Here is a 23,238-nt window from a genome sequence, read left to right as displayed (position 1 = left end):
TTTGAAACTTTTAGTGAGTGAATGCAGAACGAAGGAAGCTGAATGGAACACAGCTTATACTGGCTACAGTCATAATCAGTTTATACTCAAAACAAGGAGAAAAGCTAGCTGAAAATTTCCGACAGCAAGGGCATTTAACACACACACAAGTATCAGCCTAGGGTACTGTACTATTAGAGAAGGGCGAGGTTAGGAATCCTCAACCAAGAAATGATCTACATAAGATATCATAGCACGATATAGGTATGGCTCATCCGTTACTTATCCAAGCGTGTTTCTGGATAGCCGGATATGTCGTACTTTGATTTTTGAGGTTAGGAATCATTTGCTGTTACCAGCATTACTCATTATTAGGAAACACATTCCCGTTTATCGATTTTAAGGTTAGTGACACATTGTCGCTTTCGCTTTAATAATGAATGATACAAAGTCATGCAAGGAGCACGACTTACTTTTTTTGTTTGATAAGTAAATCAATCTCACTAAAAAGCGTAGAGGGGCACAACCCGTGAAATGAAATAAGGGGTTTTCACTTGGAAGAGCATTTGGAGAAACAAGGTCCTTCAAAAGTGGCATTCTTTGTTTGGCCAGAAGCATTAGGGGAGATTTTGACTTTGGATAACTTGAGTAGACACGTCATACTAATGGATGGGTGTTACATGTGCAAGAAGAGTAGGGAATCCATCGATTATCTTCTGCTCCACTACAAAGTAGCTAGAGATTTTATACATATATATAGATAAGTAATCGAGATATCATTAAAAGCGTAAGATGCCTCTATGTACACAAGAAGTATACATGAGAAAATAGCAAATTAAAAGGGTAAAAGAAAACAAGGAAATCATGATAACTAATAACCAAAGGTGAAACAAAAGTTCTTGTCCAAAGATACAAAAATATAGAAAAATAACGACTTAAACTCATCAAAAATCCTCTCACGGTCCTCAAAATTTTTATCATTCATTTCCCTCCATAAACATCACAAGAGGCATGAAGACACCATCTTCCACACAAAAGCACTCTAAACGCTCCCGACAGTCCACAAAAACGCATATAAGTCAACTACTCGTCTAGGCATAACCCAAGACAACCCAAATCGATTGAAGAATACATCCCATAAGGCATCGACAGCCTCACAATAGAGAAGAAGATGGTCCACAGACTCCCTATTCCTTTTACACATACAATACATATCAACCACGACGACATGTCATTTTCTCAAATTGTTCACGGTAAGGATCTTTCCTAGGGCCGGTGACCAAACAAAAAAGGTCGCCCTCAAAGAAACCCTAATCCACCAAACACTCTTCCAAGGGAAGCATAAACCATCATTGCGAGCCAAGACACTATAGACGGATCTACCAACGAACAAACCTCTTTTGGATGATTTATGTTGTAGTGAATGGGGGACTGTTATCTGGCTTCTCTGTGGGGACAAAGATTGATATCTTGCATCTTTTATTTGTGGATGATACTTTGACTTTCAATAGGGTTGACCCAAATCATCTTCGACATCTGCAATGCTTGTTTTTATGTTTTGAAGCAGTCTCAGGCTTGAAGGTTAATTTGGCTAAGTCAGTATTGGTCCATGTGGGTCATATTGTTGATGTAGATGGGTTGGCTGGTATTATGGGCTACGGGGTTTCCCCATGCCTTTGAAGTACCTTAGTCTTCCTTTGGAGGCCTCCTTCAAGGCCAAGTCTATTTGGAACGACGTTATTGAAAAGATATAATGTCGCTTGGCTAGTTGGAAGATGATGTATTTGTTTAAAGATGGTAGGATTACCCTTATAAAGAGTACACTTTTCAACCTACCTACGTATTTCATGTCCCTCTTTCCTCTTCCTGCAGGTGTTCAAACCGTATTGAGAAGCTTTGACATGATTTCCTATAGGGTGGGCTAGGTGAAGAGTTCAAATATCATCTGGTAAGCTGGTCCAAGGTGTGTTCTGTGATCTCTGAATGATTGGGGATCTGGAACTTGTTGATGTTCAATCGAGCTCTCATAGGGAAATGGTTATGGCGCTATACGCATGAGAAAGAGGCTTGGTGAAGAGTGGTGGTAGACTCCAAATTTGCCAGTTCGTGGGGTAGGTGGTGTTCTAATGAGCCTCAAAATTTTGAAAAGTAGGAATAGTAATGGGGATGAAGGGCGCTATATTCTATCTATTGTGATTCATAATAGTAATGTGACACCACAGTCCTATAGTGAGAAGATGAGTAGCCCACATAGAGCGAGTAATTCATAAAGACACTCATTGGTGATAAGGCTTATATTGCTTTCTTATTAGGTGAAGCTGGGCTTTATAAGTGATTCTAGGGAAGCCTCAAATTAACTAGTCCTTTTAGGGTGATAGCGCAAATGTGGCTAACGTTTTTCTGGGTCATTATAAATGGTATCAAAGCTACCTAGTAATGTCATGTGGTGCTGTCAACATCGCATGACATGGCCATGACGAGAATACCAGCGGGTGTAAGGAGGAGAGTTTGTAACACTCCAGTCTCATATTGAGAAGATGAGTAGCCCGCATAGAGTGGACGGTTTATAAAGACACTCATGGGTGTTAAGTCCCATATTACTTGCTTACTTACTAAGTGAAATTGAGTTTTATAAGTAATTCTAGGAAAGCTCCAAATTGACTAGTCATTTTGGAGTGATAGCGCAGATGTGGTTAGCGCTTTTCCTGAGTCGTTACAAATGACCTATGCACTAATCAAAAGATCATAGTAACCCATGCATATCATACTGGTAGAGCATGATTTATTGAGGATAAAAAAGTTCTAACTTCAAAAGTTATAGAAGCAACAGTATACTTGTACCTTTATCGCAAATAGATCCCCCGTTGTTCTCTTTTTAGCCAAGAAAACCCTTCCAAATGCTCCACGACTAATTGGCTTTATAATCTCAAAATCATCTATAGACGTGCGATCCTTAGATGAATGTATAGGGCTTGTTCTCAAGCTTCTAACCACATCATCCTCCAAAGGAGCTTCTTCATCAATTACAGTACTGGTTATGTCAACCTTTTCATCAACCACCATCTCACAAAGCTGCAAATACTTCTCCCTAGAAAATCAAAATTTGTTACATGTTAATAATTTCACATACAAAGAGTCACATTAAACCCTTCCAATCAGAAGTCATAGGTACGGATACTTCAGCAATAGAAAGTACTGAACAAACTTTTCAGAACCATTCATAGTAAATCCAATGTCCTCTGTGATTTTTAATTTGAAACATTCAAGAAATACAGCAACAAAGTACTTGCCTAATCAACTTCTCAATGCGTGCCCCAAATGTCGCCACTATAAGTGCATCAACCTTCCTACGGTCAATGACAACCCTCAAGTCTTCAAGACAAGATAATAAATAAGGTATAGTGCGATCATCATCCAAAGGTGTATTTGCTACACATCTTGCAATATCAGCAAGTTCATTCATCTGCATTGACCATATGGAATTTAACTAGATAACATAAATAGTGAAACTTTTACACAGACTAATAGTTGGGTATTAGCAAGACCAAAAAGTGTGAATTCGAACAAATAACAAGTGGAATACTACTACAAACTATACAAGGCACACCGTGCATTTGCAGTCTTATTATATATTTTAGCATAATATAGATTGACTTTGCCAATAAGTTAATAAATTAAACAACATACCCTTCTACAAATTCAAAATGTACAAATGCACTGCTAATATAAGCAAACAATACGTTGGTACAGAAAGACAACAATCTAATTGCCAACAAATATACATTATTTGATGGTCCCTTCTATCTCCTTCTGAATGCCATTTTAGACCCCCAACAACCCCCCCCCCCCCCCCACCAAAAAAAAAAAAATTATCTGCAAATGAATGATTAACAAATACCTACACATTGGGAGTAGACCTTATTGCCTTGCACCACCACTCAAACTGCATATAGAGCTGCTAAAAAGGTCCATTTGCAAAATAAATGTGGAATAACCTTTTAGATGGATCTAAAGTTTGGAATCAAAGTATGGGATCATCTCTTTTGATGCAATGTTGCTCTGAGAAATTATTTCCCTTTCTTTATGGGCTTGGGTAGCCAAGGGAGCAAAGAGGTTGCTAATTTACAGGTAGAAGCAACATTTTTCCTGGAATGTACAATGCTAGGTTATGAGAAAACAATACATAGTATGCCTCTGTTTTTAAAGGTTCATCAGTTTTGGTACATATGTATTATTTGATAATAGCAATGTCTTTTCTTGGTCATCCTTTCTTTTATATATATATATATAGACACACATACATATTTTTATTTTTTATAAGTAAAGCATATTTCAAAAAAAATACAAAGGAGCGCAACCCAAAGTACACAAGATGTATACGTAATACCCCTAAACCAAAGAGAACAAAAAACACAAATCTAAAAAATCAGAAAATGAACAATCAGACATAGAATGTAGCGTCACTCTCCACGTAAACAAGGTTTGTATCACCAACTTCTTCAAATTAAGCGAACCAATCTCACAAACTTCAAAACTGTGTGCATTCCGTTCCTTCCAGAGACACCACATCAAACACAATGGAGCCATATATATGTGTGTGTGTGTGTGTGTGTGTGTGTGTGTGTGTGTGTGTATTTTAATGACGAGAAACCCCTCCAAAGTAGGGTCACTTTGTGTACCCACCCTTGTCAGGTAAACTTCGGACCCATGTAAAGCGCCCCCTCCACACAGATCGGGTAATACTCATATATATATTCTCTTTTAACAGCTTTTCTTTTTTCAGATTTAAGAAAAAAATTTAATAAAAAATATCTTGGGGAAGGACTTGAACTTTTGAGCTTGTTGTAACAGCTACACACTCTAGCCCAACTACGATTCTCTTTTCAACAAGTATAATTATTTTTTGCCATAATGAAGATAAATGTGTCATGTGCACTGGAACAACTACGTGTTCAAAGAACACAATAAGATGGGAAACACTTCTACAGCTGATAGCCTGATATAGATTATTAATTTTTTTTAAAAAAAAAAAAATCTGGAATAGATTAATCAACTATTGGTCAGGTTAAACATTGGCCACGAAGAGGCAAAACACTTTCTTTTTTTTTTAATAATCATAGGGGCATAATATCCTCCACCTCCCCAAACCACAGAAAAAAAAAAAAATATATATATATATATATAGGTTTTCTTTTTTCCTTCTTTTAATATAGCCTTGCAAATAGAAAAGATAAAGGAAGAGGGAAGTTTATGTGATAGCCAAATTTGTTATGCAAATCAGTAGGGATTTAAAATCTGACACATGAGAAGGAACACACACATACAAAGAGAAGTGAAATAATAATGTAACTATCAGTAATAATAATAATAACAACAATAATAGTAATAATGATATAACCCCTGAATTTTTACCATTTTTTAAAGAAGGTACCTAAACTTTAAAACGTCTCAATTTAGGGTATCTATTTTTCAAAAAGTTTCAATCTCAGTCCTCCGTTAGAATTTTCCGTTAAATAATGTCAAAATTCCCAAAATACCCCTCATTTTTTATGAAAAAAAAAATTGTTAGTATTTAGTTGTTGGTTAAAATTAACAGAATTTACAAAAATACCCATGCCTGAATCTTTGAAACTTTTTATAAATTTTTTTTAAAAATAAAATAAACACGGGAATTTTGGAAATTTTGATAGGATTTAATAGAAAATTCTAACGGAAGACTGAGGTTGAAACTTTCTGAAAAATTGATACCCTAAATCGAAACATTTTAAAGTTTAGATACCTTCTTTCAAAAGGTGTGAAAGTTCAAGGGTTATAAGTGAAGTTCTCCCTAATGATATTAATGATGGACCATCAATACGCTCAACAAGTATATTAAAAAAAAAAATCATTTTAATTAATATAATCTACGTTATTTATGTTAGAGAAATGCTAGATACTATAATTCTATCCAACAATGCTGAAATGGTACTCCCAACCAACCATTAGATCTTTTTTTATTTAACAATGATTAATCCAAAAGTTAGTTGAGAGTGTCATGTCACCATTGTTGGATAAAATTATAGTATCTAGCAGTATTACAATTTCACATCAAACCTAATCTGTCTCAATAAGCCACACTTGACAATGTTGTGTAGGAACCATCTTGTGAGAAGTGGAACCAAAATCATTAAAATTATCATCAAATATGAAACTAAATTCACTGCAATGCTACAAATTTAAATTTTTTTTTTTTTTATATATATAGATACGTGAAAAAGAAATTACAAGAACTAAATTACAACAAGAAGGGCTGGGCACCCCAAACACATCAAATTTACAATTGAATTCAGCCACTTCGTGAAAAAGTAAAGTCAACCCATTTTTCATAGAAATAAATGTTGTCCTAGAAAACAAGAAGCACTGCTACTGTGTATACTCCCTGTGTACTTAGGGATGCCTTAAACTTTTTTTATAAAACCTTTCTTACTTATCAAAAAAAAAAAAAAAAAAAAAAAGCATTGCTACACTATTGGGAAAACCAAACCAAGGGATTTTTTTTCAGTGTGGATCAGCACCATTATCAGGATTAACAAAAGCCCTGATAATAAATAAGACATGCCCCACTAAATCCAGATCTTATCGCCAGAATGTGTGTGTGAGTGTGTGAGTTTAATACTAGTGAATACATCAAATGTAAACAAATAAAAGAAAAGAAAATTAATTCTGTTTTGTGAAACCAGCTTTTTTTTTCACGCCAGGGGGGAGGGGGGTAAAGAGAACCCTTTAGTTTTTCTTTTCTTTTATTTGTTTACATTTTATCTATCTACTAATATTACACACAGGCACATGCGTACGCATAAAGACACACGTGTTCCGAAGAAATGGTCTGGATTTATTGAGGCATGTACCTTGTTATCAGATCTCTTGTTAGTCCTGCTAAACGAGTTTTAGGACTACTTAAATGTTGTTGGTCCACACTGATGAGAAACATTTGCTCAGTTATGTTAAGAGTTCTCATCTAAGCCACTGTAGGATAAAAGAGCAGTTCAATGTTATTTGAGCTGTCTTTTGACAATATTCAAGACCTTCTTTCATCATTTCTCCCATTAAATGTGAAATCCACAAACTAAAAGGTTGAAGTTTGAAAGTTTTAATTAAAACTTGAATGAGTGAGATACCAGCTCTCTGTTTTTTTCGCCTTGGGAATTAACTTAGGCACCCGGTAGGATGTGAACCCGCAGCCTCAACCACCAGAAGATGCTAATGGGGGATTAAAATGCCATTAGGCCCAAAGGCTATTGGCAAATGAGAAACCAGTACATCACACATTTCACCACTTATAGTAATAAGTGGTGCTGCAACTCCCAAACAAAGAACCAAATAAGACAAGGTAAATACCTGTGGAACATCATCATGCTCGGAGTAGGCACCCTTTCCTGCCAAGAGCAAGTCAATTTGACTGGTCCTTGGCGTCAACAACGGGGACCTAGGTGTCATGCTACCAGCAGATGACGTTGTCATTCCTTGATCAGATTTTGGACCAAAACGAGTTTTACATGTCATTGAAGGTAAGCCTTTCATGTCATCCATAAACACAGAATTATCATTTTCAGGAAAACAATCAAGCATGTCCTCTGAGCCTCTACAGGACCAATCACTAAATTTTGGAGAGAGAATATCAGATTCTTCTGTCAAGCTTGAATTAGATACTTTTGCAACATCTGGACTTCCTACTGCATTTTGAATATCCTTCAGTGCAAATGATTCCATCATCTTCACAAGAGTTTCGGAAATGCTGACAAGACGCTCATTGACACTTAGACCCTTCTGATCACATCGATCAGCAATGGCACAAATTCTTGAATGGTCTTCCACATTTGAAGTAGGGACCTCCTCCTCGCAAATGCGACATATTATTGAACTTTCATCAGAAATATTTTGCTGATCTCCCCAGTAACCCCAAGAAACTTTGTGCTGGTGCTTTGAAGAATGGTCAAGAGAATCTTTCGCAGAAGGAAGCTCGGGAGGCTTAGCAGAAGCCAAATCTACGTCGAAAATCCCCCTCCTGTTGCTTATTGTCTTGAAAGATTCACTTTTACCCTCATTCTGCTCCTTCAACTGAGCAGCTTCTTTTGTGCTTTTTCCAGCTGGTGATGGAAGTTTCTTCCACGATGCAATCCGGTTCCTACCCGAGGGAGACTCCAAGTTCTTTGAAGTGTCATCTGCAGGAGGTGAGAGAAACTTTTCTGGCTGTATGAAATGGTCTCTCTTCCAATTCAAGCCATGCTGCTGCTCCTGACTGTAATATTTCCTTGCTGAAGCAGCCTCTGAGGCCTTTGCAGCACTAGAACACTTGGACTCCCTTCCCATGCTGGGAGGAATTCGTTTTTCCGCAGGATGCAGGATGCTAGATTTACGAAGGTGAATAACATGTTCATCCTCAGCCAAACTTTCTTTGTGGAACTGCAACAATCTGGTACACCTTGTGAGAATGAAAAGCATTCGGGTGTGAAGCTGCTTCAGCATACCCGGCGGAAGTTCTTGACGCCTATCATCCAATTCCTGAACTATGCTTTCACACTGAAGCCAAAACTCCCCAGGAGATGTCATAGCACAGCTCCGAGCCAAAACCAGCAAGTCCTCAATAGTTTCCTGCCACTCAGGATGACTATCTGCATTTTTTTCAAGAATTCCGACCAGATCTGCTGCAAAAATAGCCAGATCATTGTTTACTTCTTCCTTTGCTTTGTCAAATTTTGCCCGTATGACAACCAATATTTCCTGCATAAAACAGCAGGGAAATAAAAAGCAAATGAATCTTCCTGAAGTATATTTATCATTTGCAAGAAAATTTAATGCAAAAGATAAACTTAAGTACCTCCAAGTTATTTAAGCCTCGAGGCTTCCAAAATGGGAAAGGGCGAACGCCCTTGGAATTTAGTTCATGAGAAAAACTTTTGATATCAGCAGGAAACCTCTTTCTAGGTGCACTTGTAACACGTAGTATGGCTTGAAAACGGGGAGACTCGGACTCCTTTGGATTGTCACACTCATAGGCAGTCTGGAAGCAAATATTCAAGCTATCAACTATATTGTGAAAAGTAAATAATGGATAGAAAATATAATAACTAAATCAGATAAAACAATTGCATGGTTATCATCAATAAAAATATTTTCACAAGTACCTCTGGTGTACAAACATCTGGACTGATTAACCCTCCAGACTGACCCCATGATGATTCATAGCGCCCTGGTAGATGATTCAAAATATCAAAAGCAACTTTTGAGAAACACATAACAAATAGCCAGTTATTTAGAAGAAATGAAACCACAACTGAATCGTTTCACTAATTGAATCTATCCTAGAATGACCAAAGTTTAAAATGATGCAAAAGTTCTAATCTTGCATACTCCCTAAAATACAAGCAGTATATTTTAATTGAAAAAAAAAAAAAAAACCGAGGCAAAGAAGAAGAAAGAAGATGAAAATATATGAAATGCAAAAGCAAATGCCTAGGCCCACAAGAGAAGGTTCATAGGAACTTCTGGAAATGTGTATTTTCAGCTCAGCAGCATGTCAACCTCTTCTCTTTCTATAAAATAGGCAAATTAGACAGCAGGTCAAACGTTTGTAATTTGATAATATAACAGATGTGCAAAAGAATAAGTGAGACAAGTTATGCTCCAAAAGCAGTGTAGCTTAAGTACCAGGGTAATTAATGTAACTCTAATTGAGCTTGTAATAGAAAATAAAATAAAATAAAAATCATTTCCATTTCCCAAACATCTCAATTCCAGTTGAAGGAAAACACAACAAACGGGGGAAGATTTGGGAAGCAGAAAAGCAAGTGACCAAGAAACATGTAGCAATTGCACCTGAAATTGTACTACATGTCATATATTACCACATTTTTCAGGCTCTCATAATTTGCATTGCTATCTTCCATTAGTTTCCATCCAAGTATCCTACTCATCACCATTCCTCTCACAAATTTTGTTTTCTTATGATGGTTGGGGAAGAAAAACACCCGTAAAGCACAAACCACCTGGAACTTTTCCTATTTTTTCAATACAAGTATTTCCTATACAAATCACATTTATAAGTTAGCCATACACTAAAAAAAAAAAATCAGAAACTAAGATAAGATAAAAATCCAGATATCTATATCTAGTTCAATATAACATTTTCTCTCATGGCATTTCCACCATCTACTTCTACATGGACCTAGTCACTCTTGCTCATAGATAACTTCTGTTACAATTTCATTGCTTCATTTTAAGAGTTTCATGATTTTTTTCCCTCTTGTTCAAAAGACCGTAAGAACAATAGATTAAGATATGTAGCTTGACACCCTATACATCACAGACCTTTGTAGTCTGCTCATATAAGTGTAAGAAAATGGCACTTACAAAAACATGTAGCAAGTTGAGACAATTGCAAGCCTTATTTTATTTTATTTTTATTTTTTTGTGAAATGTCCAAATTTAAATTCTTTCAATATCCAGGTACCCACCCCTTATACTTTTCTGTTAAAATCCTCAACCAAATGGATGACACAGATATATAACAAGTATAGTTTCTGAGAATATTTGTAACCTATCCCACTCTGTTATTCCTTCATCACACCATGTGTAGGTTAGATCAAGCACAATAATAATGTACTAGTATGACACCTAAATCAAACTTTTTTACTTTAATAATATAAATTTATAAAGATGTATTTACATTTAAGAAAAATTATGTAAGTCGATGCTCGGGCATTTTTCCATTTTGAGAAAGTTATACATAAAGGTAACAGTTTTAATTCTTTAGCTATCAAAGGCTACAAGATAATCAAGTTTGAGATCTTTTATCTACATATTGATGTATTTAAAACACCAACAAATACAAGTCCTAACCATATCTCTTTTTCTTTTTTCTTTTTTTCTTTTTTCCTTTTTTGGATCTGGTTTGGATATCGTTGTTTGGAACCATATCCAAACAAAAAAAATGCCCTATCATAGGAATTTAACTTTTATCAGTACAAACTCAAAATAATGTGTATCAGTACAAACTCTATATAATGAGTAACTCTCATATGATTTAAATCTCCCACAAACCAACCAGGCCCCAGTAACGAAGATTGACAGGGAGCCAAAGGAGGAATTGGAGAAGACAAGGGTGCTGCTAAGATTAAACAATGATTTAAAAAGGTAATCCACATAGCAATGGCTTTGGTAGCATCTAACAGAACCACCCATGAAATCTCTCCCGAGAATATCAAACCATGTCTATAAATACACTGTTGGAACCGGTGCTCAATTCTACAAACTGGGGGCACATATAGGCCATTTTCAAGAGCTCCGTTACTCAACTTCTCTCACTATCAAAATGCTAAACTCCCAAATTAAACATAAAATCTTGTGTTCGTAAAAAGGAGAGATGGTTGGCATCTCCCCTGACAGGGACGGGAACAGCCTTCGGGCTTTCCTGTAATCCACACATCCGGTTAAGGCTCCCCACCCTTCGGGGTGGATCTATAACCCAATTTTTTACCTATCAAAAAAAAAAACATAAAATCTACCTGAGCATTCTTCAACTACCAAAATGCCAAATTCGCAGTTAAACAAGAACGGCATTGGACATTCTTCCCTGTATGAACTCATTTGCAAAATCCCACAAATACAAACTTAATGAAAGAACAAACAGATACAAAACATACACATAAGGAAAAACCATGGCAATCCAATCGATCAAACGAACAACAATCTCTCATTCGTGCATAACCAGCAAGTAAGGCTTGACTGCTCAAATAAGTAAAAATCAAAAAGAAAACAAAAACCCATACCAGCTTGAGAGGAGGACTCCCCATTCTGTAACCTCGAGCGCCACACTACATTGGGGCTCTGGTCCGTGGATTGCGCGCTCCCAGTGGACACACTATCCGAATTGCTCCCATTATCCACCCAATGCTCTTGGAACCCCAACATCCTACTACTCGGCTCCGCCACCGCCTTCTTCTTCCCCCCACTCCCCGAACCGGAGCCGGCATCGGCGTTGCCGGGCCTGGACAAATTGCTGGCGCCGAGCGTGGGGCCCTTGTCACCGCCGCCGCCGCCACCTCTAAACCCAAAGAAGCTCTCCTGCGGCAACGGCCCTGATCGCGTCTTTATCCTATTCAATCCTAGTGACGACGCCAGTATCGGCGACACCTGCGAGAGGGGCTCCGCCGACGTAGCTTCCTTCTTCCCCTTGGACCCAGAACCCGAACCGAAAGCTGAAGTGTGTTTCGACGGGGTTTGAGTTGGCGTTAGAGTTTGTTTGTCTTTGGAATCTTTCTTCTTGGCTCCATCTTTTGCTTGTGTTTGGCGGAAAGTAGAGAGGTGGTCTTCCTTGGAGGAGGATTTGGGCTTTTTCTTGTCCGATCGGAGCGGGGAGTTGGAGGCGAGGGATCGGGGGGAGTTGGAGGTGGAGTTGGATCCGTCCGGGCTGGAGGAGTCGGATTTCTTGGAGGAGAAGAAGCGTCCCTTGAACACCATTTCTGCAGTTTCAGAGGGATTTGGTAGTGGTGGCGTTGCAGCCCTAGCATAGGAGCAGGGCTGCTGAGACTGACATTGAAGATGAGAGAGTAGAATTCTAGAGAGAGAAAGTGAATGAATTGAATTCTAGAGAGAGAGAGAGAGAGAGAGAGAGAGAGAGAGGAGAGAGATGGTGGCTTTTGTCTTGGTTGGAAGAAGTTTGGGTCTGAGTTGATAGATTGAAAAATGGGACCGAAGCCTCTGAAGGCTGAAGCAACGAGGAATAGAATATATGACTGAAAAGGCCAAAAGGTGGGTGAAGTTTTGCAAGTGGTAAAAAAACTGAAGATATCCAATCTGGACATTTACCGCTATTTTTATAATTTGAAAGTCAAATAGATTTACTGAAATTTTTAATTTTCTACCGAAATTTCTGTCCCATTTTTTAATAATATTAATAAATAAATAAATAAAATTCCCTCTACTTTAAGTGCAATCAAATGATATAATCTTTTAGGATTTCTAAAAAATTTTAAGGATTATTCTCTTCCAAACGCTGCAATACTTTAACGACTTCGTTTGATAATATTTTTTATATTGTGTTTTTTGTTTGAAAAAATATTTTCACATAACATAAAAATGAAAAATAATTCCAAGTATTTTATGATTTGAGTTAATTGTTAATGTTTTCGTTTAAAAATAAATAAAACAAAACGGACAAAAAAAAAAAAGTATTCACTTACATCTCTCCCTAACGGATTCAGATTCAAATTCGAGTAATAAGAATATTCACATCTAATTTAACAATTTTTTCTCATTTTTTAACTAAAAAATCTTTTTTTTTTCTATTTTAACTAGTTACTTTTCTATTTGAAAAACTATTCTTACAAATGGCAAAGCATAAAGATCAACCCCATGCCATGCCAAAAACCTTTGAGAAAGGGAATGGGGTTTTTAAATAGATTACTCTCGGGGCTTTTTTTGACCCACAAGTGTTTTTTTTTGGGGGGGTTGGAGTAAGTAAAAGTTTTATGTATTATTTTTTCGTTCATTTTATTGGAAAAGAAAAAAAAAAATAGAGAGAGAAGAAAGATAACATATTTAAGTCATGTATAAGTCTTCTGATGTTAGGAGAAAAGGCTTCTTCTTTTTTTTCTTTAATTAAAAAAAAAAAAAAAATCTTTTGGTCAAGAGGCAATTAGTGAAAATGATGGCTACTATTGACCATGCTCAAGAATTCCAACCCACATATATTTTTATTTAAAAAAAAAAAAAAAAAAAGTCAAGCACGGTTGAAGGTTATCGAATTAAGTATTAAAATGTTTGGAGTAGAAAATGAAGGTGCTACATATTTAATTTTGGAGACCCGTTTAAATTATTTTGCTTTGGGCTCGTTTGGGGGTGAGGATTTATTATTATTATTATTATTATATTATACTATTTTGTATTATATTTAAAATTATGAATACTGAGGGAACTTGATTTTTGAAATTATGTTTGGATGGTTTAGAGAACTTAAAACAAAATTAGAAAAAGTTGAATAAAACCCGAGTAAAATTTGAATTCTAAAAAATAATCCAAAATTTGTTTATGAAAAATAATAAAATATAATTAAAAAATAACCCTATTTTTTTCAAAACCACTGTACATAGATGTAAAGCTGGAGTAATTTCTATCATTTTTCTTAATTTTTTTTTTTTAAAAAAAAATTGTAAGTAAATGTAAAATGTTTTTTAGAATTGTGTGCAACAAAATGGCATAGATAGAGTAGTTGGGTCCAGATTTGATGACCAAAAGGTTTGATCTTGTATATTCAAACCCACGTGAAGTTAAAGAAATTGAATTATAGTGAACAAATTGTATTTTCTCAATTCTCTTTTGTGATGCAATTATTCTTCAATCTAACCAAACAAACTTGACCTAAAATCCCTTCCCACCATCCCCAAAAAGCCACCGACGACTCAGCTTAACTTGTGTCAAAAGCAAATGCCACGCGTTTAGACTCATTAGACTTCACCGTCTTGTCGTTTAACAGGACAGTTTTTTCAAAAAGTGTTTAAATGAATATTAGATCGACATGTGTCTTAAATACACGTAATTTATATACCCATTTTAAACACATGTTAATTTAATAAACAATTGATTAGTAGACTAAATAGGAAAAATAACTAGTATAATATTATTCTTCACGCCCATTTCATGACGGCTAACGTGACGTGTTTAAGTAATTTTATTATGTCAAACACTTAACATGATGTTATATGAGATTTCTCTTGTCCAACACTTATGAAAACAAAAGTCTAAACTACTTAAAATACGCAACATCCGTCAGTGTGACGTGAATACGATAAATTAGTTATAATCTTTACTCAAATAACTAACATTTGTTCAAAATGACGATAAGAAAAATGAATGTAAAAATTGATGTTGCCGATAGGCCAACATGGATCATGTATAAGAATGGTTCCTATGTCAGTGCTGACACTTGGGACTTCCTACGGCAGAAGAAAAGTATAATCCCATGATGGTCTATTGTTTTGTTCCCTCGGGCTATTCCGAAGTAGGCTTTTTTGTTTTGGCTAGTTGTTCGCCTTTTTGCTTTGGCTAGCTGTTCAAAATCGATTAACCACAGATAATCGTCTTCTGTCATGGGAATTTTCGGGTGACACTAGTTGTGTTTTCTGCACTGAAAGTCGTGATCACTTGTTTTTTCAGTGTAGTTTTAGTAATCGGATTTGGAGGGAGTGTATGCATCGTTGTGGTATTTCGCAGCCTCATTTTGCTTGGCAGGATGTTATGGAAGAAGGCTGTAGAAATTGGAGAACTAAATCAATGTTTGGAGTGGCCTGTCGTTGGGTGTTAAGTTCTACAGTGTATGGTGTGTGGAGAGCTTGTAATGAAGTGAAGCATGCTGCTGATCCTCATACAAAGGAGCAAATCTTGAAGCACATTTTCTGGGAAGTTAGATTTCGAGTTGCAGAAAAAGGAAAATTCAAGAAAACCAAGGCTAACATTAGCCTTTGTCGTAGATGGAATATGGATATTGCTATGCTAGTTTGATGTTTGTTGTTTTGTTTTGAGCTTTACTACTTTGTTTGTAGCATGTTTCATTTGTTTGGTGGACTTTGTTTGTACAACTTGATTCTTTGAGTTTTACTAAAGTTCTACTTATTCATTGAAAAAAAAAAATATGAATGTAAAATTCACATGCTTAATATGTAAAAATGGGGCTATTCTCATATAGGTTTAGAAGAGTAAATAGGAATTCCCTTTATCCTCGTAAAAACTTTGTTCTTCCGAGACTGGAAAAAAACACAAGCCCATTTTCAAACTATTTCTCACTCTCCCTTACCTTTTAAGAGTAAAGTTTATTGCACAACTTTAACAAATTTTTTTAATGATCAACTATTAAATATTTATAGCCTACATGTAGAAAAATAAATCTAATGGTTGATCATAAAAAAAAGAAAAAAAGAAGAAGAAAGAAAGTAGTTATAGTTGTGTAAAAGTTGTATAAGAGTTGTGCAAGAATCATTACTCGCCTTTTATACCAAAAATCATGTATCATTCCAGCTTATAGAACAAGACATTTACTCCCAACAGTTCTATTAAATCGCTGCTTGTTTTAAAAACTTAAACTAATAATAATAGATAAATTTAATAATTTAATAAATACTTTAACATCATATAGAATATTTAAAATATTTAATTGAAAAAGAATGACGGACCGAAATAATGTTCGAATTCAAGACCTTTGGTCTAATATTATGTTAAATCACCACTTATCCTAAATAGCTTAAATTTTTCATTTAATTAATACTTAAAAAAAAAAAAAAAAAAAAAAAAAAAAAAGGGAAAAAGAAAGGAGAAGATCAACCCCATGCCATGCCAAAAACCCATTTAAAGGCATAAATAGAAGACAGACAATTGACAAGGATTGGCAAACAAGAGTGCACCCCACAAAAGATATTGTGAGATTTAATTTCCTTCTAATTAGTCACAGTTCTTGGACTGTTATGCACCCACACCTGTTCCCAATGCCAATTATTCAAAAGCATATAGAAATTAATTAAGAACTGAAAGATAAACAACATCACTCGAATTAGTCAAATATTATTGTAAACTAAAAACAAACAAGTCACTCATCATCTTAAGATTAAATTAAAGAGACGATGACATGAAATTTTTTTCTGGCTGTATGACATGGTCTCTCTTCCAATTCAAGCCATGCTGCTGCTCCTGACTGTAATATTTCCTTGCTGAAGCAGTCTCTGAGGCCTTTGCAGCACTAGAACACTTGGACTCCCTTCCCATGCTGGGAGGAATTCGCTTTTCCGCAGGATGCAGGATGCTAGATGCTAGAATTACGAAGGTGAATAACATGTTCATCCTCAGCCAAACTTTCTTTGTGGAACTGCAACAATCTGGTACACCTTGTGAGAATGAAAAGCATTCGGGTGTGAAGCTGCTTCAGCATACCCGGCAGAAGTTCTTGACGCCTATCATCCAATTCCTGTACTATGCTTTCACACTGAAGCCAAAACTCCCCAGGAGACGTCATGGCACAGCTACGAGCCAAAACCAGCAAGTCCTCAATAGTTTCCTGCCACTCAGGATGACTATCTGCATTTTTTTAAAGAATTCCGACCAGATCCGCTGCAAAAATAGCCAGATCATTGTTTACTTCTTCTTTTGCTTTGTCAAATTTTGCCCGTATGACAACCAATATTTCCTGCATAGAACAGCAGGGAAATAAAAAGCAAATGATACTTCCTGAAGTATATTTATCATTTGCAAGGAAATTTAATGCAAAAGATAAAATTAAGTACCTCCAAGTTATTTAAGCCTCGAGGCTTCCAAAATGGGAAAGGGCGAACGCCCTTGGAATCTAGTTCATGAGAAAAACTTTTGATATCAGCAGGAAACCTCTTTCTAGGTGCACTTGTAACACGTAGAATGGCTTGAAAACGGGGAGACTCGGACTCCTTTGGATTGTCACACTCATATGCAGTCTGGAAGCAAATATTCAAGCCATCAACTATATTGTGAAAAGTAAATAATGGATAGAAAATATAATCACTAAATCAGATAAAACAATTGCATGGTTATCATCAATAAAAATATTTTCTCAAGTACCTCTGGTGTACAAACATCTGGACTGATTAACCCTCCAGACTGACCCCATGATGATTCATAGCGCGCTGGTAGGTGATTCAAAATATCAAAAGTAACTTTTGAGAAACACATAACAAATATGCCAGTTATTTAGAAGAAATGAAACCACAACTGAATCGTTTCACTAATTGAATCTATCCTAGAATGACCAAAGTTTAAATGATGCAAAAGTTCTAATCTTGCATATACCCTAAAATACAATCAGTATATTTTAATTGAAAAAAAAAAAAAAAAAAGCGAGGCAAAGAAGAAGAAAGAAGATGAAAATATATGAAACGCAAAAGCAAATGCCTAGGCCCACAAGAGAAGGTCAGCAGCATGTCAACCTCTTCTCTTTCTATAAAATATGCAAATTAGACAGCAGGTCAAACGTTTGTAATTTGATAATATAACAGATGTGCAAAAGCATAAGTGGGACAAGTTATGCTCCAAAAGCAGTGTAGCATAAGTACCAGGGTAATTAATGTGACTCTAATTGAACTTGTAATAGAAAATAAAATAAAATAAAAATCATTTCCATTTCCCAAACATCTCAATTCCAGTTGAAGGAAAACACAACAAACGGGGGAAGATTTGGGAAGCAGAAATGCAAGTGACCAAGAAACATGTAGCAATTGCAACTGAAATTGTACTACATGTCATATATTACCACATTTTTCAGGCTCTCATAATTTGCATTGCTATCTTCCATTAGTTTCCATCCAAGTATCCTACTCATCACCATTCCCTCACAAATTTTGTTTTCTTATGATGGTTGGGGAAGAAAAACACCTGTAAAGCACAAACCACCTGGAACTTTTCCTATTTTTTCAATACAAGTATAAATCCCCTAGAATATATACAAATCACATTTATTTTTTTTTATAGGTAATAAACAGAATATTATAAAAAAGCGTAAAAGGCGCCCCTAAGCATACATGGAGTATACAAAAAGGACACACACAAAAAAAAAAGAAAAAAAAAATATATATCTGAAAAACCCAAAAAAAAAGAAAATTACATCAAACCCCCATCTTCTTGCCCCTGTCCCGACTAGAACCCATTCCCCTAGCATCGAAATTGATAGAACATTCTAAATTCTTGACCTCTCTTTTCCCCTTTTTCCTTTTTATCTCCTTATCCTTCTTAGGAGGGAATTCAAAGTCAAAGCGCTCATCCTCGATCAAAGCCAAAAAATCTAGAAATCCCTTCTGATCAGATCCCACAAACGAAACCCCCATCGTGCGAAAACACGACTTGCTCTCTTCCACAACCCTGGAGTAAACAACAACATTATCCTTTGGAACAACCCCTTTAGAAGAATCCCCCACGTCAACGATTCCAGACGGCAACCAGGAACCAGGGGGCACCCAACAACACTTCCTTTTGGATCAACCCCCTTTAAAGATTCCCCCACCTCAACGACCCTAGACGATAAACCAGTTAACTGGGGGTGCCCAACCACAAAGGGGACCGATCTTGGCCAATGAGGAAACAAAACCCACTGACCACAGGGAAAGGAAACCGAAACCCCAGGAAGACCCAAGAGATTAACCCCACCAAAACTCCTTCCCAAGGCAGGGACATCCGCAAGCATCCCTGCCTGCCGACGGAGAGACGATGTTCGATACAAAGAATTACCAGAAGGCGCACTAAGAGCAACGCCAACGAGATCACGCCTAGCACCGACAGACGAGTCACCAATCTCCCCAAACTGAAAAACCTCAACGCCCGACCTCACCCCAGCTGACGGAAGAACCCCTGCCTGCCGAAGGATGAACCCTGATTCGGAAGAACTTGAAACTAAAGAAGGCCGCACCCCAGAAGGAATAACACTCAGAAACACCGGCGGACGCAACATCAGCGCTGGAAGAGAGGAAGGGACGGCACCCTCATTGACTGACTCGACCACAGGAACGAGCACCCGATCACTGGATCTAGCCCCGGAAAGAGACAGAACCATATCCACCCCAGGATCTGCCGCCGACGTCACGTCCGGCCGAAGGGCGCTCCCATGGAACTCCATCGGACGCTGAAGACACCCCAGACCCGAGCCCCGCCCCGATATTGCACCATCAGCCGACGACAACTTACGGCCCGAAACATTGTCCGAATTGGCATTGGGCTTAAACTTTGCCCCAGCCCGAAACCCTTTAACAACAAACTTTACCCTCTTAAGCACCCGACCCGCCACAAAATCCACCCTACGTTTAAGCCCAAGAGAAGACTTATAGCCCAGCTTTTTCGGCAAGCCACAGGCCCAAACCAGCGCCTTGGAGAACTGGCCCAGGATTTCAAACACCTTCTCGAACACTCCAACCAGTCCCTCCCCTTGCAGAGAAACGTCACCCTCAACAGCTGAATTCCTGGACACGCCAGCCTGCCTACAGACACAACCTCGATACCTGGACTGGTCTTCTGCACGAAGGTTCAAACCCGAGACGCCGACCGGTTGCTCCTCCAGAACGGAGCAATCACTCACCTGACAGACCGCCCCCATCTCCATTCCCCGCAGCTGCATCTTCTCCACGTCGCACCCGACCAGCAGAGGCCAATCACCAATCATCTTTGTCTCAACCCTAGTTCCTGAGACGGTAGCTGCTGAACTCACCACTGCCGCAAACGACGGACGTCCTGAACCTATCCCCAATTTACCGCCCAACGGCAAAACACCAGAAGAAGAACGACCGCCAGAAGACGAAGGCCCACACATGTTTTCCAGAAAATCCAACATTTTGCTCAGCTCCCCAGAAACACGGCTCCACCCTCTCCCGTCCCGACCCTCAGGAAAAAGGATGCGCCCTCTCCGACCTCCGTCGAAAACTGCCACCTCCAAGAACCGCCCAGACCTGTTTTCACCTCTCCGAGTGATGGTCGCCTTTGATCCCTCCCTAAAGGATTTGACGAAATCCTCGATCCCAGCATTACCCAAGACTTCTTCCACCCTCGACAGTAACCAAGCAGTGCAACTCAACCCGAGAACAGCATAACCTGAAAACCCTTTTCTCTTTTCCTCCACCCGAAGCTCGGCAGACCCTGCTTCCACTGAGAACCGGAAGGACTTTGCCTCCACATAGAACCGGCTCTCCATAAGGCTGAAGCCAACACCCCTACAGGGAAGACATCCCTTCCAAACAAACGGAAAAAAACTAATAGAACTATGGTTACACACCTAGACTGGTGATTTTATGGGAGTAGTAATTTGTCTATATAAGTGAGCCATACACTAAAAAAAAAAATCAGAAACTAAGATAAGATAAAAATCCAGATATCTATATCTAGTTCAATATAACATTTTCTCTCATGGCATTTCCACCATCTACTTCTACATGGACCTAGTCACTCTTGCTCATAGATAACTTCTGTTACAATTTCATTGCTTCATTTTAAGAGTTTCATGATTTTTGTCCCTCTTGTTCAAAAGACCGTAAGAACAATGGATTAAGATATGTAGCTTGAAACCCTATAAATCACAGACCTTTGTAGTCTGCTCATATAAGTGTAAGAAAATGGCACTTACGAAAACATGTAGCAAGTTGAGACAATTGCAAGCCTTATTTTATTTTATTTTTATTTTTTTGTGAAATGTCCAAATTTAAATTCTTTCAAATCCAGGTACCCAACCCTTATACTTTTCTGTTAAAATCCTCAACCAAATGGATGACACAGATATATAACAAATATAGTTTCTGAGAATATTTGTAACCTATCCCACTCTGTTATTCCTTCATCACACCATGTGTCGGTTAGATCAAGCACAATAATAATGTACTAATATGACACCTAAATCAAACTTTTTTACTTTAATAATATAAATTTATAAAGATGTGTTTACATTTAAGAAAAATTATGTCAGTCAATGCTCGGGCATTTTTCCATTTTGAGAAAGTTATACATAAAGGTAACAGTTTTGATTCTTTAGCTATAAAAGGCTACAAGATAATCAAGTTTGAGATCTTTTATCTAAATATTGATGTATTTAAAACACCAACAAATACAAGTCCTAACTATATCTCTTTTTTTCTTTTTTATCTTTTTTGAATATGGTTTGGATATCGTTGTTTGGAACCATATCCAAACAAAATAATGCCCTATCATGGGAATTTTAACTTTTATCAGTACAAACTCTAAATAATGAGTATCAGTACAAACTCTATATAATGAGTGACTCTTATATGATTTAAATCTCCCACAAACCAACCAGGCCCCAGTAACGAAGATTGACAGGGAGACAAAGGAGGAATTGGAGAAAACAAGGGCGCTGCTAAGATTAAACCATGAGTTAAAAAGGTAATCCACATAGCAATGGCTTTGGTAGCATCTAACAGAACCACCCATGAAATCTCTCCCGAGAATACCAAACCATGTCTATAAATACACTGTTGGAACCGATGCTCAATTCTACAAACTGGGGGCACATATAGGCCATTTTCAAGAGCTCCGTTACTCAACTTCTCTCACTATCAAAATGCTAAACTCCCAAATTAAACACAAAATCTACCTGAACATTCTTCAACTACCAAAATGCCAAATTCGCAGTTAAACAAGAACGGCATTGGACATTCTTCCCTGTATGAACTCATTTGCAAAATCCCACAAATACAAACTTAATGAAAGAACAAACAGATACAAAACATACACATAAGGAAAAACCATGGCAATCCAATCGATCAAACGAACAACAATCTCTCATTAGTGCATAACCAGCAAGTAAGGCTTGATTGCCCAAACAAGTAAAAATCAAAAAGAAAACAAAAACCCATACCAGCTTGAGAGGAGGACTCCCCATTCTGTAACCTCGAGCTCCCCACTACATTGGGGCTCTGGTCCGTAGACTGCGCGCTCCCACTGGACACACTATCCGAATTGCTCCCATTATCCACCCAATGCTCTTGGAACCCCAACATCCTACTACTCGGCCCCGCCACCGCCTTCTTCTTCCCCCCACTCCCCGAACCGGAGCCGGCATCGGCGTTGCCGGGCCTGGACAAATTGCTGGCGCCGAGCGCGGGGCCGTGTCGCCGCCGCCACCTCTAAACCCAAATAAGCTCTCCTGCGGCAACGGCCCAGATCGCGTGTTTATCCTATTCAATCCCAGTGACGACGCCAGTATCGGCGACACTTGCGAGAGGGGCTCCGCCGACGTAGCTTCCTTCTTCTCCTTGGACCCGGAACCCGATACTGACATTGAAGATGAGAGAGTAGAATTCTAGAGAGAGAAAGTGAATGAATTGAATCTAGAGAGAGAGAGAGATGGTGGCTTTTGTCTTGGTTGGAAGGAGTTTGGGCATGAGTAGATAGATTGAAAAGAGAAATGATACTGGTACACAGATTTTACAACAACGTTACAACAGCTTACGTGGAAAGTGGGCTTAATCCTTTTTTTTCATTTTTTTTTTTTTCCATCAAAACTGGTTGGAGGGGGAAATGAAATTTCATTTCCCCCCAAAGCTGAACGCACCCACCCTCTCTCTCTCTGAAGTCTGTCCGTACAGTCCCCAAATCGCCCTCCGGCGTCCTTCACCGGAGTTCCGCCCCCAGCCCCTCTGTCTCTTCCGCTCGCTCCGGACCGCCGCCCAAATCAGCCTCCGGCATCCTTCATCGGAGTTCCGCCCCCAGCCCCTCTGT

General features: G+C 37.9%; 2 protein-coding genes and 1 non-coding gene across 4 annotated transcripts in view; 1 reads left to right on the top strand and 2 right to left on the bottom strand.

Moving 5' to 3' along the window:
• LOC133866610 (probable serine/threonine protein kinase IREH1) overlaps positions 1-12,684 on the bottom strand; it is a 34,936-nt gene extending 22,252 nt beyond the window's left edge. The window contains exons 1-6 of the mRNA XM_062303187.1: positions 11,787-12,684; positions 9,144-9,208; positions 8,837-9,019; positions 7,357-8,739; positions 3,266-3,442; positions 2,821-3,063 (exon numbers count right to left, since the gene is read on the bottom strand). Coding sequence (XP_062159171.1) covers positions 2,821-3,063; positions 3,266-3,442; positions 7,357-8,739; positions 8,837-9,019; positions 9,144-9,208; positions 11,787-12,477 — 2,742 coding nt within the window. The 5' untranslated portion in view covers positions 12,478-12,684. The remainder of the gene's footprint in view (positions 1-2,820; positions 3,064-3,265; positions 3,443-7,356; positions 8,740-8,836; positions 9,020-9,143; positions 9,209-11,786) is intronic.
• LOC133867544 (U6atac minor spliceosomal RNA) lies at positions 11,362-11,493 on the top strand. The gene has a single exon (XR_009900099.1). It is a non-coding gene; the product is annotated as a U6atac minor spliceosomal RNA (small nuclear RNA).
• Positions 12,685-16,500: 3,816 nt separating the features above from the next.
• LOC133866609 (probable serine/threonine protein kinase IREH1) lies at positions 16,501-22,913 on the bottom strand. 2 transcript variants are annotated; one of them, XM_062303185.1, is made up of 4 exons: positions 22,376-22,913; positions 17,593-17,657; positions 17,286-17,468; positions 16,501-17,188 (listed from the first exon to the last, which is right to left on the bottom strand). In XM_062303185.1, exons 1-4 carry the CDS (start codon positions 22,515-22,517, stop codon positions 17,090-17,092), a joined length of 489 nt encoding a protein of 162 aa, XP_062159169.1. In that variant the 5' UTR covers positions 22,518-22,913; the 3' UTR covers positions 16,501-17,089. The 2 variants fall into 2 exon arrangements, with proteins under 2 accessions (XP_062159169.1, XP_062159170.1); XM_062303186.1 differs by having other exon boundaries at positions 16,501-17,112.
• Positions 22,914-23,238: the final 325 nt, after the last annotated feature.

The sequence above is a fragment of the Alnus glutinosa genome, chromosome 4, assembly GCF_958979055.1.
Source record: "Alnus glutinosa chromosome 4, dhAlnGlut1.1, whole genome shotgun sequence".
NCBI classification, from domain to species: domain Eukaryota; kingdom Viridiplantae; phylum Streptophyta; class Magnoliopsida; order Fagales; family Betulaceae; genus Alnus; species Alnus glutinosa.
This window is presented reverse-complemented; position numbering and strand designations above follow the sequence as displayed.

Excerpts from the sequence above, each read along its gene's own strand:
- LOC133866609 (XM_062303185.1), bottom strand. The coding sequence starts at position 22,517 with ATGTTGGGGTTCCAAGAGCATTGGGTGGATAATGGGAGCAATTCGGAT. Across the intron at positions 17,658-22,375 it reads GGAGTCCTCCTCTCAAGCTG|CGCGCTATGAATCATCATGG; the intron begins GTATGGGTTTTT and ends ATCACCTACCAG. Across the intron at positions 17,189-17,285 it reads GAGGCTTAAATAACTTGGAG|GAAATATTGGTTGTCATACG; the intron begins GTACTTAATTTT and ends TGTTCTATGCAG.